General features: G+C 40.1%; 4 protein-coding genes across 9 annotated transcripts in view; 3 read left to right on the plus strand and 1 right to left on the minus strand.

Moving 5' to 3' along the window:
- Positions 1-824: 824 nt before the first annotated feature.
- LOC128255359 (cholinephosphotransferase 1) lies at positions 825-9,666 on the plus strand. 5 transcript variants are annotated; one of them, XM_052984911.1, is made up of 8 exons: positions 825-1,444; positions 4,570-4,810; positions 4,870-5,028; positions 5,552-5,683; positions 6,533-6,664; positions 7,370-7,501; positions 8,266-8,424; positions 8,866-9,666. In XM_052984911.1, the coding sequence occupies exons 1-8, from the start codon at positions 1,224-1,226 to the stop codon at positions 9,205-9,207; spliced, it is 1,518 nt and encodes a 505-aa protein (XP_052840871.1). In that variant the 5' UTR covers positions 825-1,223; the 3' UTR covers positions 9,208-9,666. The 5 variants fall into 5 exon arrangements, with proteins under 5 accessions (XP_052840871.1, XP_052840872.1, XP_052840869.1 ...); XM_052984912.1 differs by lacking the exon at positions 5,552-5,683; XM_052984909.1 differs by lacking the exons at positions 5,552-5,683; positions 7,370-7,501 and having other exon boundaries at positions 826-1,444.
- A 1,495-nt stretch (positions 9,667-11,161) lies between these two features.
- On the minus strand, positions 11,162-12,249 carry LOC128255348 (histone H3-like centromeric protein cid). Its single transcript, XM_052984896.1, has one exon. The coding sequence runs from the start codon at positions 12,124-12,126 to the stop codon at positions 11,404-11,406; it is 723 nt and encodes a 240-aa protein (XP_052840856.1). The 5' UTR covers positions 12,127-12,249; the 3' UTR covers positions 11,162-11,403.
- Positions 12,250-12,740: 491 nt separating this feature from the next.
- On the plus strand, positions 12,741-14,503 carry LOC128255550 (protein CLP1 homolog). Its single transcript, XM_052985210.1, has 4 exons — positions 12,741-12,939; positions 13,010-13,562; positions 13,659-14,166; positions 14,232-14,503. Exons 1-4 carry the CDS (start codon positions 12,847-12,849, stop codon positions 14,347-14,349), a joined length of 1,272 nt encoding a protein of 423 aa, XP_052841170.1. The 5' UTR covers positions 12,741-12,846; the 3' UTR covers positions 14,350-14,503.
- A 1,510-nt stretch (positions 14,504-16,013) lies between these two features.
- The window catches only part of LOC128255535 (low-density lipoprotein receptor-related protein 6), a 30,803-nt gene continuing 30,182 nt past the window's right edge, over positions 16,014-16,634 (plus strand). Inside the window, exon 1 of one of the 2 annotated variants that reach the window (XM_052985189.1) lies at positions 16,014-16,070. The gene's annotated coding sequence lies outside the window, so the exon portion shown is untranslated. The other variant, XM_052985190.1, reaches the window with a different exon arrangement.

Raw genomic sequence — 16,634 nt, forward strand, 5'->3', positions numbered from 1 at the left:
CCATAATTTACATAAGCCGCAATTTATATTGGCCAGCAGCTGGACGCACGACAGTTTTGTACTTTTTGAGCATATTTGCAGGCGTTGGCGAACATTTCTCGGCCCAGAACCAGTAGTAGCCGCATATTTAAACTTAAATTCTAATCTTAACAATAAAGCAGGCAAATGACAAGGTTTAGATATTAACTAACAAGCGAAAACACAAATGAAACATTGCATACGGTATGTTAAGTTGAGGACGTAGTTTAAGCAACAAACTGATTTATCTAATAAACTATGATATATAAAATTGAATTCTGTTGCTTGGCGGTTCGGTTAAAATGGGATTTTGAATTCAAAATGTGTAATTATCGATAGGTACTGCCGATTATTAGGATTTATTTAATAGTATTTTTAAAAGCAAACTTTTATAGAAAAAATTATCACTGTTAAATTAACAGTGGTCTGAATGGTTTGAGTCTGTACTAAAGGTGTACTCGTAAAGCTCCTAATGTTTCTCATCAATATTTTATGATACATATTATTAACGAATCGTTTATCATACTTGAGTAGGAATTCGTATATTAAAGTGTCCACGTCCATCACATGGATAGGCAAAGTAAGATCGTCTAGCTGTCAGGGTCGGAAATAAATGGTTTTTGTGTTTAACGTATGCATTCCTTAACTTTTTTCAGATTCAATTAGTGTCTTTAAAATTTTCACACAGCTGTTATTACAATTTTTAACATTATTTAAATTTAGCTTTGCTAAATTCGTAGCAAGGTTTTCCACCAGCATTTTGTGGTATTTTTCTGATATTATTACTTGGAAGCTCTTATGGCATATTTGTGAATCACAGCCACGGTCACACCGTCATATGGAACTGAGAAAAAAACTACACGGCACGGTAGTCCAATTAAGTTAATTTTGTTAAGTAAACATACAAGTGCAGAGTCGCCGCGCACATCCACGTAACCGTGAGGCCGCCCACTACTCAGTTTTCACCCGTTAACCAGTGCGCGAGTCGTTGTTTCGCCAACATTGTGGTCCACGTGTGGAAATAGCCAGGAAAAGCGGAGGTGCACGCACACACACACACATAAGCGCGCAGCGAGGAACACGTATACAAATGCGCGCGAGGGAAAACCGCTAGGTCAGAGGAAAGTGAAAAGTGAAACGTGAAAAGCGAAAAGCGCGTCAGGGATTCGCATTCGCACGTAACGCAGCGCGTAACTCGAAGGAAAATGCCGCTGCTCGCCTATCGGGAAAAGCACATCCTGAGTGCCCAGCAGCTGAGGAAGCTGAGCGAGCACAAGTACTCCTGCACCAGTGCCAGCCTCCTCGATCCGCTGCTGCAGCCCTGGTGGAACTGGCTGGTGGCCCAGACGCCCCTCTGGCTGGCCCCCAATCTCATCACCATTGTGGGACTGATTGTCAATGTGGTCACTACGCTCATATTAATCTGGTGAGCCCCCGCACCGCCCAAAAGTCTTTTTCGCCGGTAACCCCCCCCTCTTTACACCCTTGACCCTGGGAAAATCAAATTTTTGGCGAGGAAATTTCCACTACAATTGGTGGGATTAGGGCTCTGCACAGCTGTTTTCTTTCATCCTTCAACTGTCACACTTGTCATTTTGAGTTTGCCGGATCTGTTTGCTTGGGTTTGGCAGTTTCGTTGCAAACAATTTTCTATTTTCTGCTATTACTTTCACTGTTATTGTTTTGAGAACAACAATAGAGATTTTTAAAGTTTTTGTTTATTTCTAAAGGTAGTTTAGCTACTTTGCTTTGAGAAAAATTGTCGCAGATAACATACATATATTCCTTTTAAAGAATTGTTTAAACTAGCCAATATATAGAAGGGCAAACATTCATTATTAAATTTGAACACCCTTTTGTATTTTTAAAATATGTTAGTAGATTTTTAAATATTTTTCGATTTTATAATTTTTATTTTAAGCAAAAACTAATTTTTGTGAAGTATAAAAAGTTTGTAAAATATCTATGATTTGGCTAACTAAAAAAAAAGTTAAATGATATTACTGCAATACAACTTTCTTGACAAGCAGTTAACTTAAAGGGCAGTTTAGCCCAAATAATTACAGTTTCTTCGAGCTAAATGCTCAAACGTTGACAGTAACTTTGTTTTTGAGGAGAACAGCGAACAACAAGAAAATCAGGCGAACAGCCGATTTTGTTTCATAATGCGTCGTGATAGCGTATCATTCCATAACTACGCTAACTAACTAAACCAGTGGGTGGGGTGGCGCGAAAGTGACGGATACTGCGGACCGCCTCTCCAGAACTTGGACACACTATAACTATGCCAGCGATAAGATAGCGAAGGCGTCTCGCCACTTTACCCATTACACACGGACTGCGCGAAATATATGTAATCGCAATCATCGTCGTTTGTCGTCGTATTATGACGCATCTCTTTAGTCTGAGGGCGTTGCAAAAACCGCACTGTTAAACGATAAGTAAATAAACAAAGGCGGGCTAAGCGCTTGGATCCCAAGAGTCGTCAAATACTGCATTGAATTCAAACAGGTGTAAAAGAGCGCGGCGGCAAAGAACTTATGAGAAAGTTTTACTTTGCGAAGGCAAGGGGTCACATGAGTTAACCCAGGGGGCACATTTTGCATTTTCCAATTGTTTGCCTTTCAATTGGGATACCTTTGATTGAATTAGAATGACAATTTGCATCTCTAATTGATTTTTATGGGTCTTTCCAGCAAAGTCCAACATTTGAACATGTTCCGCTACTCCTAGTAAACAAAGTAAAGAAGTGGCAATTACAAGAACTATTTTTAGAGAGACTTTCACTCTTGCTGATGTGGAGAAAAGCTTGAAGTTCTATAGACAAAGCCTCGTTATATGTTTCTAAATCTTATCTTACTGCGTTTGTTAGCGATGAAAAAATAGTAATTTGCTGAAAGTCTGTTGTTTTTAACACATATTTGCAAGTTTAAGTCAAGGGTACAAAAGTAAAAGGGGCAAAAGTCAGATGAAATTAATTATTTAAAATAAAGATGTGGAATATTATGGCTTTTTAGGATATTTAATAATAATAAACCAACAATTTGGTCAAACCCACGTGCCCCTACTTTCGCCCCATTATGGTTGATTGCTTTAGAGCGTTAACATGCCATTTACTTCTGTGCCACAGCATATGAATCACCTTCAATGCTGCTCACGTGTCGGTTTCTGTTATTTTTAGACCAAAATACATGCTATAGGATCTATATATTCATTCACAAAAACCTCGCCAAAAAGACCAGACCGGTTTTTATTTGCACTCTACCCATTATTATTCTACTTTTGTGTGCAACTTTTGTATTTGTTTTAATAATATTGTGCGAACACAACTGTTGCCAGCCCGCTTGCGAATTTTGCTGAACTTGTCTAGGTCAGTGGGACTCGATAAAGTAGTGTCAATCTGTGCACGATGATTCAGCTGGAATCAGGTGTACTATTTATTCCGCCCGTAGTAGTTGTTGTGTGCCGAATTTCCGAGCCGGAACCGCAAAGTCAGCTGATTTTGCGACTCGGTGGTGGCGATAGCGGTACGCCTATCGGGCATGTTCGACATGTGTCTGCTGCAAAGTAGTGATTTTATACTTAGCCTGAGAGACAATTAAGAAATTCAGCTTGGAACTTTGCCCATCAGGCGATCTTATGCTCACTGACGTCAGTCTGTGTGGGTAATTGACTTGGAAATGCACAAAACTGTTTGAAATTGTACGCTTTGCAGCTTCACCGGTTGGTGAAACAGTTTTAATTTTGTTGTTGTTTAATAACTTTAACAGAAAACAATTAGAATAGAAGTTTTAAGAAAACTGTATTTTATTAGGTTTTTGTTTAATTTGCCAACGTTTTGCACAACGTCTGTTTGGATAGCTTTGCAATGAATCAGCTTGCTTACTCAGCTTTTAATCAATAAAATCTGGGTCGTATATGCAAGATTTTACTTAAGAAATCAAATTAAAAACTATTTAATAATTTAATAAATGTTACATTTGAAAAAGTCTTAAAAAAATCACAGCTCCTTTAAAAAAAAAAAAAAAACAATTAATTTCAAAAATTTCTGGTTAAACTTTATAATAAATACAAATACAAAATACAAATACTTCTTTAAGTCAATGATGTTTTAATAAAGTTTTAAAAAACTGTTTCTGTTTTTGGTATTCATATACCAGAGCAACAAAAAAAACAACAAATTAAGAACTAAATGTTTAATATTAACCCATTATTTGGCATGAACAACGACCTTAATGCTGATTTTTATTAACTATATACGTAAAATTAATGAATATATTTCTAATTTTCTCTTTTCTGATCTTTTTACACTTGTACTAAGGATAAGGGATATGTTGCATAAATCAATAAATAAACTTGTGGTAAAAATAAATAAATATGCATTATGACCATATGAAGGGAAATTCTTTAACATTACTTTAAATGTTTAATAATTGTTTTATAGTTCCACTCTTATATTTTTGGGTGTGAACAATTGTACAATTTTTTTTGGCCAATCACTTTCTGTAGTGGCAAGTTATTAACTCTCTGTTTTGTCATACCAAACTTTAGTTATAGCCCAAATGGCGTTGACGCTCCGCCACGTTGGACATGTCTGCTGTGCGCCCTGGGTCTGTTTATCTACCAGAGTCTGGACTCCATCGACGGGAAGCAGGCTCGTCGCACGAACACCTCCTCGCCGCTGGGCGAGCTCTTCGACCACGGCTGTGACTCCATATCGACGGTGTTCGTGGCCGTGTCGGCCTGCATCTCCTGCCAACTGGGACACTATCCCAACTGGCTCTTCTTCCAGGTGAGTGGCTAATGGGGTACGACATTCAGAACAAGATAAATTCCGGACTTCTCTTTCAGTGCTTCTGTGCTATAGCCCTCTTTTACTGCGCCCACTGGCAGACGTACGTGTCCGGAACGATGCGCTTCGGACGCATCGATGTGACGGAGGCGCAATTCTCGATCATAGCCATTCACCTGGTGTCGGCTGTGCTGGGCCCTGAGATCTGGCTGACCAAGGTAGGAGTGGTTCCGAAGTCACCCCACGAAGACCCTCGAATAATTGATTATTCCCGAAGTTTTTTTCGCATACCCTTTTATATTTTCTTTAGATATTTAAGCGTATTTTTAAGAGTTTTATTTCGTTACGTTTACATTAGAGTTTAGAGTTCGAGTTTCATTTAGGCTGCTTAGAATTAAGCTCGGCTCAGCTGCCTTAAGTTTCGTTCTTGGCGATTTAGCGATTTTAGTTTTGAGTTAAACCTCCCAGCCCCCCAAGTTCCCATTTAAAACCACGAAGTTTCATAGGTTTTTAAGGCCAGGACAGAACACACAGAACTCTCTGATAAACTTATAGTTTTCCGAATAGTTTCTTATTAAACTTTAACCACGTCCAGTAATTGTATATGTCTAATACCTTCTACTTCTATGTACATTATGCGTACTGCGCGCGCTCTCTAAACAAACCTGCCGAAATGCAATGCCTGTCGTGACCAATAAAACACTTAACAAACCGACACCAAAACACACACATAACACTCAGATCGGAATTGGCAGTTTAGAGCTTTGGTATGGCCCGGCAATGACGACCATTGTGTGCGGTCTGATCTCCCTAACTTATGTATTTTCCGTCATTAAAGCCGGTGGTGTTGGCAAGAATGGTTCGACAGTTGCTGTAAGTCCTTAACAAACACACACACAAAAACTCACACATGCACACAATACACAACTACTACCACTACAACAAATACACACACACAAAACAAAAAATATTTTGGCTTCTCAAAGAAAAAGAAATTGATCTGAACAAAAAGAGTTTTCAGTTTTCAGTTTTCACCTAGCTTTCTATTTGCTGACCAGCTCAGCTGAGTTTCGAGGAAGGTGCGTGGCGTGAGGATATCCTTAACCCCTCTATCCCACTCTTTAACCCCCAAATTGCTTGCCTATTTAATCTGTGCCGTTTTTGATTCTTGTTCATGTGTCTTTGGTTTAAACGGCGCAGCTGCTGCAAAAATTATAATCCTGCTTTGTTGCTATTGAAACGACTCAAACTTGACATATTCGGAGCCAAGACAAAAGCATGCCTAAAACAAAAAAAAAAGAAAAAAAAAAAACACACACACACACACAATAACTATTGGAGGCTGCTGAATGCAAAATTTAAGTTAATTCTTAGTTGTCCCTACAATTAATCTATGTATTTGCCCTGTCCACATGTCCACTTGACATTATTGGTCCTTCTATTTACTTATTATGTCTATATTGTCTTTCGGTTTTGGATTTACCTATTTAACCCCAAAAGTAATATCTAAACTACTCAATCTCTATCTTATGTATTTTCTTTAAGCATAGTTGTAAGTAAGAGGTGTTTGCTGGGTGTTCACAGTTGCTGACCGACTGTGAACACTCGGTAAACTCTATAACCAAAACCAAAAACATTTTATCAACAAAATTTTCTCATCCTCTGATTGTAGTCAAAGACTCTAAATTTTATTGTTTTCTTGCAATTTTTCATCTTTACTAGATACCAATCGTGGGCCTTTCATGGAATTATACAATATTAATATTTATCACATTCGGTTATACCTTGAATATAATCAATTTCTTAAAAATGTTTACTGAAGGCGGCAGTGGCAAAAACGGCTCCACAGTTGCTGTAAGCATTGCACCCTCCTCTCGCAATAATGAGGCGAAAAACTATTATAAAACCAGTACAAACCAGTTAACAGACTAACTCGAAAGGTGGCCATCAATTAATCCTTAGCCCCAGCCATAACATCTTTAACTAATCCTTGGTTCTGCTTTTGGGTTCTCTACTAACATTCGATTTGCATTTTCCGTTTACTTGGACTTTGGAAATGGCTTGCAGTTTCAGCTTTTCCGGTGGAGGGCTCTGGAAATTGGTTTGGGCTCTCGCACTCGATCATTTCCTATTTCCCATACTGACTATTGCAACAACATTGAATGGATGCCATATTATAAAGCATGCTGCTTGGGCTTAGTTAGTTTTTAATGTGGTATTACTTTATATTTAGTTGCTATTAGAACGACAGTTATTGGTATTTTTAATAATAATTTAATGGCACCATTAAGCATAAGTTTAAGTTTAACAAACATAATTATTATTTACATATTTGGTGTCTTTGGAGCTTGTAAAAAATTAACCTTTAAGTTTTTAAGTCACACTTCTGTTATCGAAAGACTTTTGGGAAACCACAAGTGCTCCGTAATTGCAAAATGAAATATTAATGTGCGCCTTTTTTTCTCCCGCACGCAATCAATCAATCAATCAATCAATCAATACCGTTTTACAACCCCAAACGAACCCGATCCAATTCCCCATAAACCTTGATATTGGCAGCTACCGTACTACGACTGCGAAACTCGATTTCTGCCTATTTATGTGGCCTGCGGCGTTGACTTTGTTTTAGCACTGCGCTACTCCAAATGCATTTTAACAGAGGGTTGTGGCAAGAACGGATCGTCGGTTGCAGTAAGAATTTAACGTTTAAGTTGCTCCCGAAAAACGCCCACAGAGATAGTCTCGTCCTTGTCCTGGTGTGCAGTGCGTTTGGAAGAACATACATATTTGATGTCTAATGTGGTTTAAACGCACTGTAAATCGGCTTCAGTAGCACACAATTTGAGACCTGAGAGCCCCCCAAACGTCTTGCCTTTAACTACTTTGAGTAATGCTATCTTTATCGATCCAAGTGCACGTTCAATGTTCGTTATATATCTATATCTAGTATAATTATTTGTGTAGCTCGTAGTTTTTACTTTTTGGTGATGGCATGTTGCTTGCTTTTGATACTTTATACTTTGTATGGTAAATTGGCTTTTTATACTGTCATATGTGCATTTTAAAACCCACAAAAACCAACAAATCCACCACCACTACCACCACCCACCCACCCACACACCCGCCCAATTGCGCTAGACCATGTAAATAAAACATGTAATAAACCAATCTATAAGCGCAATTTCCCCTCAAGTGTTTTTTTTTTTTTAAATGCTCTGTGAAGGGGAAATTGCTGAACACTAAACACCAAAAGCCAAAAGAATTTTTGTTCACTTTTGTTTGTGCACTTGCCTTGTTGTGACCCTTGCAAAATGTGCCGCAGTTCACAATTAACTAACAAAAACGTTTAAAGTCCAAAACCACACACGCACAACGCCGTCAACGGTGACACTTTGCAAGGGTGCAGCAAAAATCCCAAGATCGTTTCTAATTGAACCCATTCCGTACTCCTGCAGGGCACCAGTGTCCTGTCGCCCAGCATTCCGCTCACGTTGGTGGTGCTGCCCGCCCTGATGATCGCCCAGAAGTCGCCGCAGAACATCTTCACCGAGCACGCCTCGGTGTACATCATGGCCTTTGGCATGGTGGCCGCAAAGGTCACCAACAAGTTGGTGGTAAGTTCATTAGTTGAAGGACTGCAGCTGAAGCTGACATGCCATAGTGCTTTGATTTTGATCAGAGAAATGATTTTAAGCAAATCTGAAGGGTTTTTTCTGTTTGAACAGAAGTTGTAAGTTTTCCAAAAGAATTAAGTTCAATCTGTATAAATTAAGTGGGGCCAAAACTAATATTAATGAAAGACTTCTGAAAACAATTTAAAGTTATAAGTTTATTTCCAAAAAAAAAAAGATTTCAAATTAAAGTCAAATAAACACGTTGGTAGATTACAGCCTGCATTATATCAAAAAATGGTTAAAACTTATGCAAGCTGGGCCAAAAGAGAAATAATTTTTTTACTGGCAAAACAAAATACCATTGTTATTTACAATTCAGTCCAATTAAAACGAAAAAAATCAGATTGAAGAAACACTATTAATTGTTGTGTTCTCCCGCAGATTGCCCACATGACCAAGTCGGAGATGGATTACCTGGACTGGTCGCTGCTCGGCCCCGCGCTGCTGTTCCTCAACCAGTACTTCAACTGCATCGTGCCGGAGATCTGGCTGCTGTGGTTCACCCTGATCTGGGGCACCCAGGATCTGCTGCGCTACTGTGCCCAGGTGTGCCTGGAGATCTGCCAGCACCTGCGCATCGATCTCTTCCGGATACCGTATACGCCCAAGGGCGTGCCAACGCATCCGGCCACCGCCTCCGTGAGCAGCCAGAGCAACTTTGGCAGCAGTGTGGACAAGAACGGCGGCACCGCGCATCGAAAGTCGAAGAGCAAACCCCACTAGGTTTCTGCCTTCCCCGCTACATTAATTAGTTCTCTTTTACAATTGTACGTCGTTAGAGCCGTGGGATACTCGTAGGAGCAGGCGGAGCGCAATTTAATACAAACCAAACCCGTTAACACAACCCAACAAAATTCACCGTCGATATTTAAACAAAAAAAGGAGAAACACAACCAAACAAAATGAAACAAAAAAAAAAAAAAACTAAACAAAACAAAACAAAACCTATAGAAACGTTAGCGAAAGAGCGATGCAAACGGTTGCTCCTACATTTTAGGATATAGTTTACAACACGTTGTTGTAGCAAGTCAAAGAATTCGAGGTGGCTAGGACTCATGGGAGAAAGAACTGTTGCAGTCTCCGATATCAATTACATGGCTAAATATATAAATAAAAATATATATTTTGTATGATTGTGTAAGTTGTAATAAATCCAGATTGCAGTATTTTTACTGTGCTAAATCACCCTTGTGCAAATGCCAAAAAAAGAAAGCAGAATAAGCCTAAAAATAGCTCGATGAAAGCTCAATTTACGTTTAAGTTCTGAGGCCACGGCCAATCATTACCCATTGGCGAACGATCCATCCCACTAAAGACAACAAAATAAGTCGCGCAGCTACGATTTTCATTCGAGGCCAGTATATCTATTCATGTTACTCGTTTTAGTGCTTAGTCTCCTACTCATCGGCGTCGTCTGAAGGGCCGCGACATTCTAAATGGTGACTCATTTCAAAAAGCGCACTACCTATCCTGACTAGGCCCATAATTTTAGTGCGTTTCGCGTGACTACATCTTATGCATCCTAATCCTAGCTAAAAACTTATATTTGTAGCTCGTACGGCGCTGGCCGGCAAACTTTATAGTTAAACTATTATGGATTATGTTTTATGTTGTACAAGAAATTGGAGACGAAACAAACAGCAAGAACTAGAAATAAAACGAATTGCTAAAAATAAAAATAAACCACGCTTTTCAATTGGGAGTATAATCGTTAGTTATCAAGAGTTTACTAAGAAAAATTTAGATGTGAAGTTGCATTTATTTAGAAAAAATTCTTCAAACTATTTTGTAAACACAGCGAATCATTAGAGATGATTAATGTATATGTAAAAAATTATACTTGGTTAGTTAACTTTAATTCGTATAGCTTAATTCTGTCAGATCTCTCCAGAAATTTATGGCGTAAAATTGATTAATAAATTAAAAAGTGTAAAAAAACAAAATTTTCCCAGAAATTTTAACGATTTTAACTAGGATGCAAAATAAAAACCAAACTTTGACATTCCAAGGCTTATAATCCCTGGCAGTAATTACAAAATATCATAGGCAAAATTGTTCTAATGTCAATGTAATCAAAAGGATATCGTTCTTTAACAAAACAATGTGAATAAGCCTCTTTGACGTGATAACTCCTTTAGCAGCTATAGTGGTCCGATCCATAGAATTTTGCAATGTAACCATAGGATATAGTTTTTTAACAGAGAAATGCAATGATTACTGCTGTGACAGCTATTTTCCCTGGATTTTTAAAAATTAGTTTCACAGCGGTTTTGTTAATAGTTCTTACACTGAAAGCAATAGATGATTTCGACCAAAATCGTATAGATTATATTTAATGAAAAACCCCTTATCGAAAACTTTTTCAAAAACAACTAAAGGTTGCTAATAGCTATAGCATGGTCGTTCCTATAGCAGCTTTAGGATATAGACGTACAAACTGAGTATCCTCTGCCGGTGTAGAACTGAAAATCGTGACTACAACTGGTTAAAACGGTCCGATACCATGCAAGGCTAAAAAAAATGAAAACGGCATGTGAATGCTTATAAATCCTACTGTTATTTTCATATATTTCGCACTCCCTACATATTAACAATACAATTGTCGAAGTAGGTTTCCTATAACATAGCATACATAACATACTTATGTACAGTTGCCTATTTAGTTAGTTAGTTCATGTCACGGCAATGAATTAAATCAAAAAGAGTACAGAAGAACATATATGTGCTGAAATAATAATTACACCAGAATAGTTTGGGTCTTACAAAAGTGGAAATATATATTATAAAAAACTTAAAATCTTAAACATGCCGATCCAGATTCGTTCTGGTCCTTGAACTTTCGGTACAGTTAACTTAACAGGATTTCAACTTAAAACGGCAACATTCTTACTACTAACTAGGCTAGATGACTTAACTGGACTAAGAATGAGCCCGGTCACAAATCATAGCCATCAACGCCATGTCGCGCACCTCCAGCGTGACGCGCTGACGATGCTTGGTGAGCAAGTAGGAATCGGTGAGCCGCTGCGTCAGGAAGATCTCGCTGGACTCCTGCATGGCGAGCAAGGCTCCCTCGGTGACCCGCATTGGGTCTCCTTGGCTGTGTTTGATGATCAGTTCGCGCACCAGGCGTGAGAACGGCAGTTTGGGTATGAGCAGGCCGGGATGGTTCTGCAGCCGCCGGATCTCGCGATCCATCCTTTGGGCTTTGCTCATGGGATTGCCGGGCTTGCGTCGCCGGGGCGGTGGCTGAACAGCGGCTGGTCGTGAGCCTGAAGCCGAAGCTGGAGCCAGAGTCCTGGCTTGCTGGGTTTGAGCTAAGGGGCGGCTCCCCTGCTGATGGGCCATCCGGCGCGTCCCCGCCGATCTGGCTGCCGGTTGGCGATTTTCCTGATCCTCCTCGTCGCTCGACAAGGTCGTGTCCGCAGGACGTGCGTCGGAGCGCTTGCGCAGCGTCGAGCAGCGGCGATTGGCCGTCTCCTGCAGCTCCAGGCGGCTGCTGGTGAACTCCAAGCCATAGTCGGTGACATCTTCCGGGTCCGGCGATCGGAAAGCCGTGTCGTCGTCGTTCTCCGCGTCCGTGTCGCCCAGCGTCGGCTTTGACCCTCTCATTGTGCGCCTGGCTTCACTTTTCCTCGGCATTATTCTAGTTCGGCGAGTTTGGAGCTTGAAAACACACCGCTTATTTTTTCTTTTTTTTGAAAGCGCTCCCGCTTTTTTAGCGCAGTGTGACCGAATGTCTTAGGACCGAAAATATCTAATAGCCTAATTGTAAATTCGGTTGTGATTCAGTATTTTTTAAGTATTTAGAGGAATTTGAATTCGGTTTTTTTTGGTATGGAGATGCATCCGCGGGTTTTACGAATTGATTTAGTTAAATGAACAAATGCTAATTCGAAAATATGAAAGAATAGGAATGTATTGACTTTCGTTTGACCTGCGGGGCAAAAAGCTAGACGTCTTACAATTGGCGGCTGTGGGCAGACGCTACAATGATATAGCTCATTATAAAATCATTTCCGCTATCGATACATCGATAGTTTTAACGCCCGATTATATTCAAACAGAAAATTAAAACAAAAATAAATAACAAAACCGAATTATGGAAAACCAAACATAAGCTTAAGGATTTTTTAATAGTGTTTACTAGACAACTACTATTACTATCACGTTTTTTTTTAAATGAAATTTTATAAGAAAAACAAATGTCGACATTTTGCATATCGATTAATACCCACCTATTGTGCCCAGCTGATTCTAGTGCGATTCCCAACACTGGCGTCTTGTTTACCATTTACCTTTTCGAATATTTGCTTTATTGCGCTATTATAACAAATTCTCAGAGAAGCAGAGGATCCAATCATGTCGGAGGACCATGGCAAAGACTACACGCTGGAGGCCGACTCCGAGCTGCGTTTTGAAATTGAGCAGAAGGACGCCAAGGTCTTGGTATCCGTAAGTTGGACATGCCGCCGACTTTCAACAGAATACTTAGAATCTAATAGACTTTAATATTTTGTTTCAGCTTGTAAATGGCTTTGCGGAGATGTTCGGCACGGAGCTGGTGAAGAAAAAGAAGTACGAGTTCGGCATTGGCGCCAAGGTGGCCATCTTCACGTATCAGGGCTGTGTGCTGCACGTCTCCGGCAAAATGGACGTGTGCTACATTTCCAAGGAGACTCCAATGGTGCAGTACGTCAACTGCCACGCTGCCCTGGAGCAATTCCGCACGGAGGCCGAGGAGAAGGATCGCCGCGGTCCAGTGGCCATGGTCGTTGGGCCCATGGACGTGGGCAAGAGCACGCTGTGCCGCATCCTGCTTAACTATGCGGTGCGCGTGGGTCGTCGTCCACTCTACGCCGACTTAGACGTGGGCCAGGGCTCCATTGCCATTTCGGGCAGCGTGGCCACCATCCTCATCGAACGACCAGCGAGCGTCGAGGAAGGATTCGCCAAGACGGCGCCGCTGGTCTACCACTTTGGCCACAAAACGCCCAGCGGGAACAGTGTGCTGTACAATGCCGTCGTCTCCAAGATGGCCGAGGTTACGCTACAGGCTCTGAGTAGCAACAAGCGGAGTAAGTGAATATTTACAGTTTGTGAAAGGTTAAATACATTTTATTTGGAGTCCACCTAATAGAAAATCTAAATGCAATACCCTCTTTCCTTTCCAGCCAAAAGCTCCGGCATTATAATCAACACCTGCGGCTGGGTAAAGGGATCCGGATATGCACACCTGTTGCACGCCGCCAGAGCGTATGGAGCCTGTGCCATCTTCGTGTTGGACCAGGAGCGCCTCTACAACGAACTACTGCGTGATGTGCCCAAAAGTGTCAATGTGGTGCTGCTGCCCAAGAGCGGCGGTGTCGTGGAGCGTAGCAAAGAGCTGCGACATGAGGCGCGCGATCAGCGCATCAAGGAGTATTTCTACGGAAACGCAAGAGCACCATTCTATCCGTTCAGTTTCGAAGTGAAGTTCCAAGACCTGCGACTCTACAAGATTGGGGCGCCGCCGCTGCCCGACTCTTGCATGCCAATTGGCATGAAGGCGGAGGACAACAAGACCAAGGTGGTGGCCGTCACTCCCACACCTGCCCTCATTCACCATGTGCTGGCACTCAGCTTTGCCGAATCCGTGGAAGATGAAGTGATTGGCACCAATGTCGCCGGCTTTTGTTGCGTGTAAGTGCTGTTGGCTTCAAGTTGTTTTTTTTTAAATTTCAAATAATTAATTTTGTGATTTTTAGAACCGAAGTGGACATGGAGAAGCAGGCGGTAATGTTGCTTTCCCCACAGCCGCGACCCCTTCCTCCGAATGCCCTGCTGCTGTGGTCGGAATTGCAATTTATGGACAACCACACATAGCGCTTGTAGATGTGTTCCTTTAGAAGTAATTCACTTGTTTTAAAATTAATGTTCAGCGTAACAAAAATACAGATTATCGTGTACAAAAATTTAACTTACATTTTTCTGACAACTAAAATGAAAAAAAAAAAACTAATTGAAGCACAACATTTTTAATTATATTTTTTCCAGTTTTTATAAATAATCATAATCATAAGTAAGGTAACTAACTTTAACTTTAAATCCTTTTTTAGATTATAAATATTAATATGTAGCTGATCTTTTCTCTTTTATTAAAAATAATTGTTAAAAAATTACTTTGAATTATTTAACTATTTTAAGATATAAATAATAACATTTTAATTTTCATACCCTTGGAGAGGGTATTGTAATTTCATTCAAAAGATTGCAACGTAGTGGCACATTTTCGACCCTATAAAATATATATGTATATTCTTGATCAGCATCATTAGGAGAGTCGATCTATGAATATCTTCTAAAAGTTGTCTTTCCCTTGCAGGTAGTATACAAGTCGGAAAAACAAATACAAAAAATATAACTTCGCTGTTTTCTAATTTTTTTTAATACTCTTTAAGATATAGTAATGGTTAGACATTTTAGAATTACGCCTTTAATTTTATTAATATGTAACAGAGTGTACTGTTGTAAAATATAAAGCCATAAAAAAATATTAAATTTGTGCAATTGCTAAAAGGATATTACAACTTCGGCTATTCAAACCAAAGTTTAAATTAATATTTTTTCATTGTTTTATAGCCAAGTTACACTGACGCACGTCTCCTATCGATATCGATATTGCTGCGTCTAAACAGCTTTTCGTTGTTTTGATTTGTAAAGAAAAAGCTAAAGTTGTTTGTTGAATCGTGGACAAATTTAACATAAATAAACAGGGAATTAGAATATATCACATCAATTACTAATACAGAATTCAACTTGGTGAAATTTCAGCAGTTCAGCAACCCAGTAGCTCCTGAAAATTTTTTAGCGGTTGCAGACATTGAGACATTTTGTGAATACCCAAACAATTTTGTAGAATGAAGCAATTTTACGCACTTTTTTCCCAAGTGTAACTAGACACTAATACCCTATTTCAACACAGTCCATCCGTTGTAAAAAACATCCGCAAACTATCGCGTTAATTATAGCCTATTTCCACAGAGATCCTTCATCCTTCCACTATCCGTTGAAGGGAAGGTCCATAAGGTTTTGCCGTTCCAAACATTCCGCAAATTGTCTGCCGTTAAAATTTGACCAACAAAGTCAACAGGTTAAACATCTTTGCTTATGTTTTGATGAGCTCTGTGGAAAACGGAGTTTCACTATTTTCCAAAATCCCAACGGTTTTCAGGGATGGACTGCGTGGAAAAAGGGTTGCACCGCAGATACATCGGCAAACTATCACATAAATAGTCCGTCAATTTCTAACGGTAGACTATCTGGGAAAATTTTTGGAACGGCGAAACCTTATGGGCCTATCGTTCCACGGATAGTGGAAGGTGGATGGATCTCTGTGGAAAGCGGGGAGTATTGGGCAGCAGAGGGGAAGCAGAGTAGAGATGGAAAAACATCGATGTTGCCCCGCCAAATATCGATAAGACCGATGTTTAGAAAACATCAACATAATCGATGTAGACATCGATGTTGGCATCGAAGTTTATCCACCTCTACATTGAGAGCGAGACGAAAAACACGGCAACGGAGAACGGAAAACTCAGTGAAAAGTAAATCAAATATTTACAAAATAAAGTAACCACAAAATGGCTACGATCGGTCGAGTTGCGTGAACTAAACAACAATTGGCAACCAAACGGGCAGGATTAATACACTTTTAGCGGTCGTTAAACATTGATACTTAGGAATTTGACGTGTTTTTCGAGTTTGTTGTGCAGCGTGCGAGCTGTTGTTGTTGCCGTCGTGTGTTGTTGCTGTGTGAATGTGTATCAAATAGTTCTAAAAACAAAACAAGAGATTTCGGGCATCTAAATTTACGGCCTGCCTGAAAGACGTTCTGTTTTCTTTTGTGTGCGTGTGTGGTTCTGTCTCCCTCCCTCTCTCTGTATTACCTTGTTGCTGCATTTTCCAGCGGCAAACTGCGTTTGTTTTGGTTGTCGTCGTGAAATTTTCCATTGGAAAGTGCAGCAGCGCCTTTTTTGGGGGTTGCATACACCGTCAACCGCCGGCTTGTTGCGCCGTGGAAGCGCCAAAAGGTGCCTAATTACTAAGTCGCCTTATCATTTACAGTATTTCAATTTAGCAACCAGATGGGCGGTTTCCAGGGGGAGGGG

The sequence above is a fragment of the Drosophila gunungcola genome (assembly GCF_025200985.1).
Source record: "Drosophila gunungcola strain Sukarami chromosome 2R unlocalized genomic scaffold, Dgunungcola_SK_2 000011F, whole genome shotgun sequence".
NCBI classification, from domain to species: domain Eukaryota; kingdom Metazoa; phylum Arthropoda; class Insecta; order Diptera; family Drosophilidae; genus Drosophila; species Drosophila gunungcola.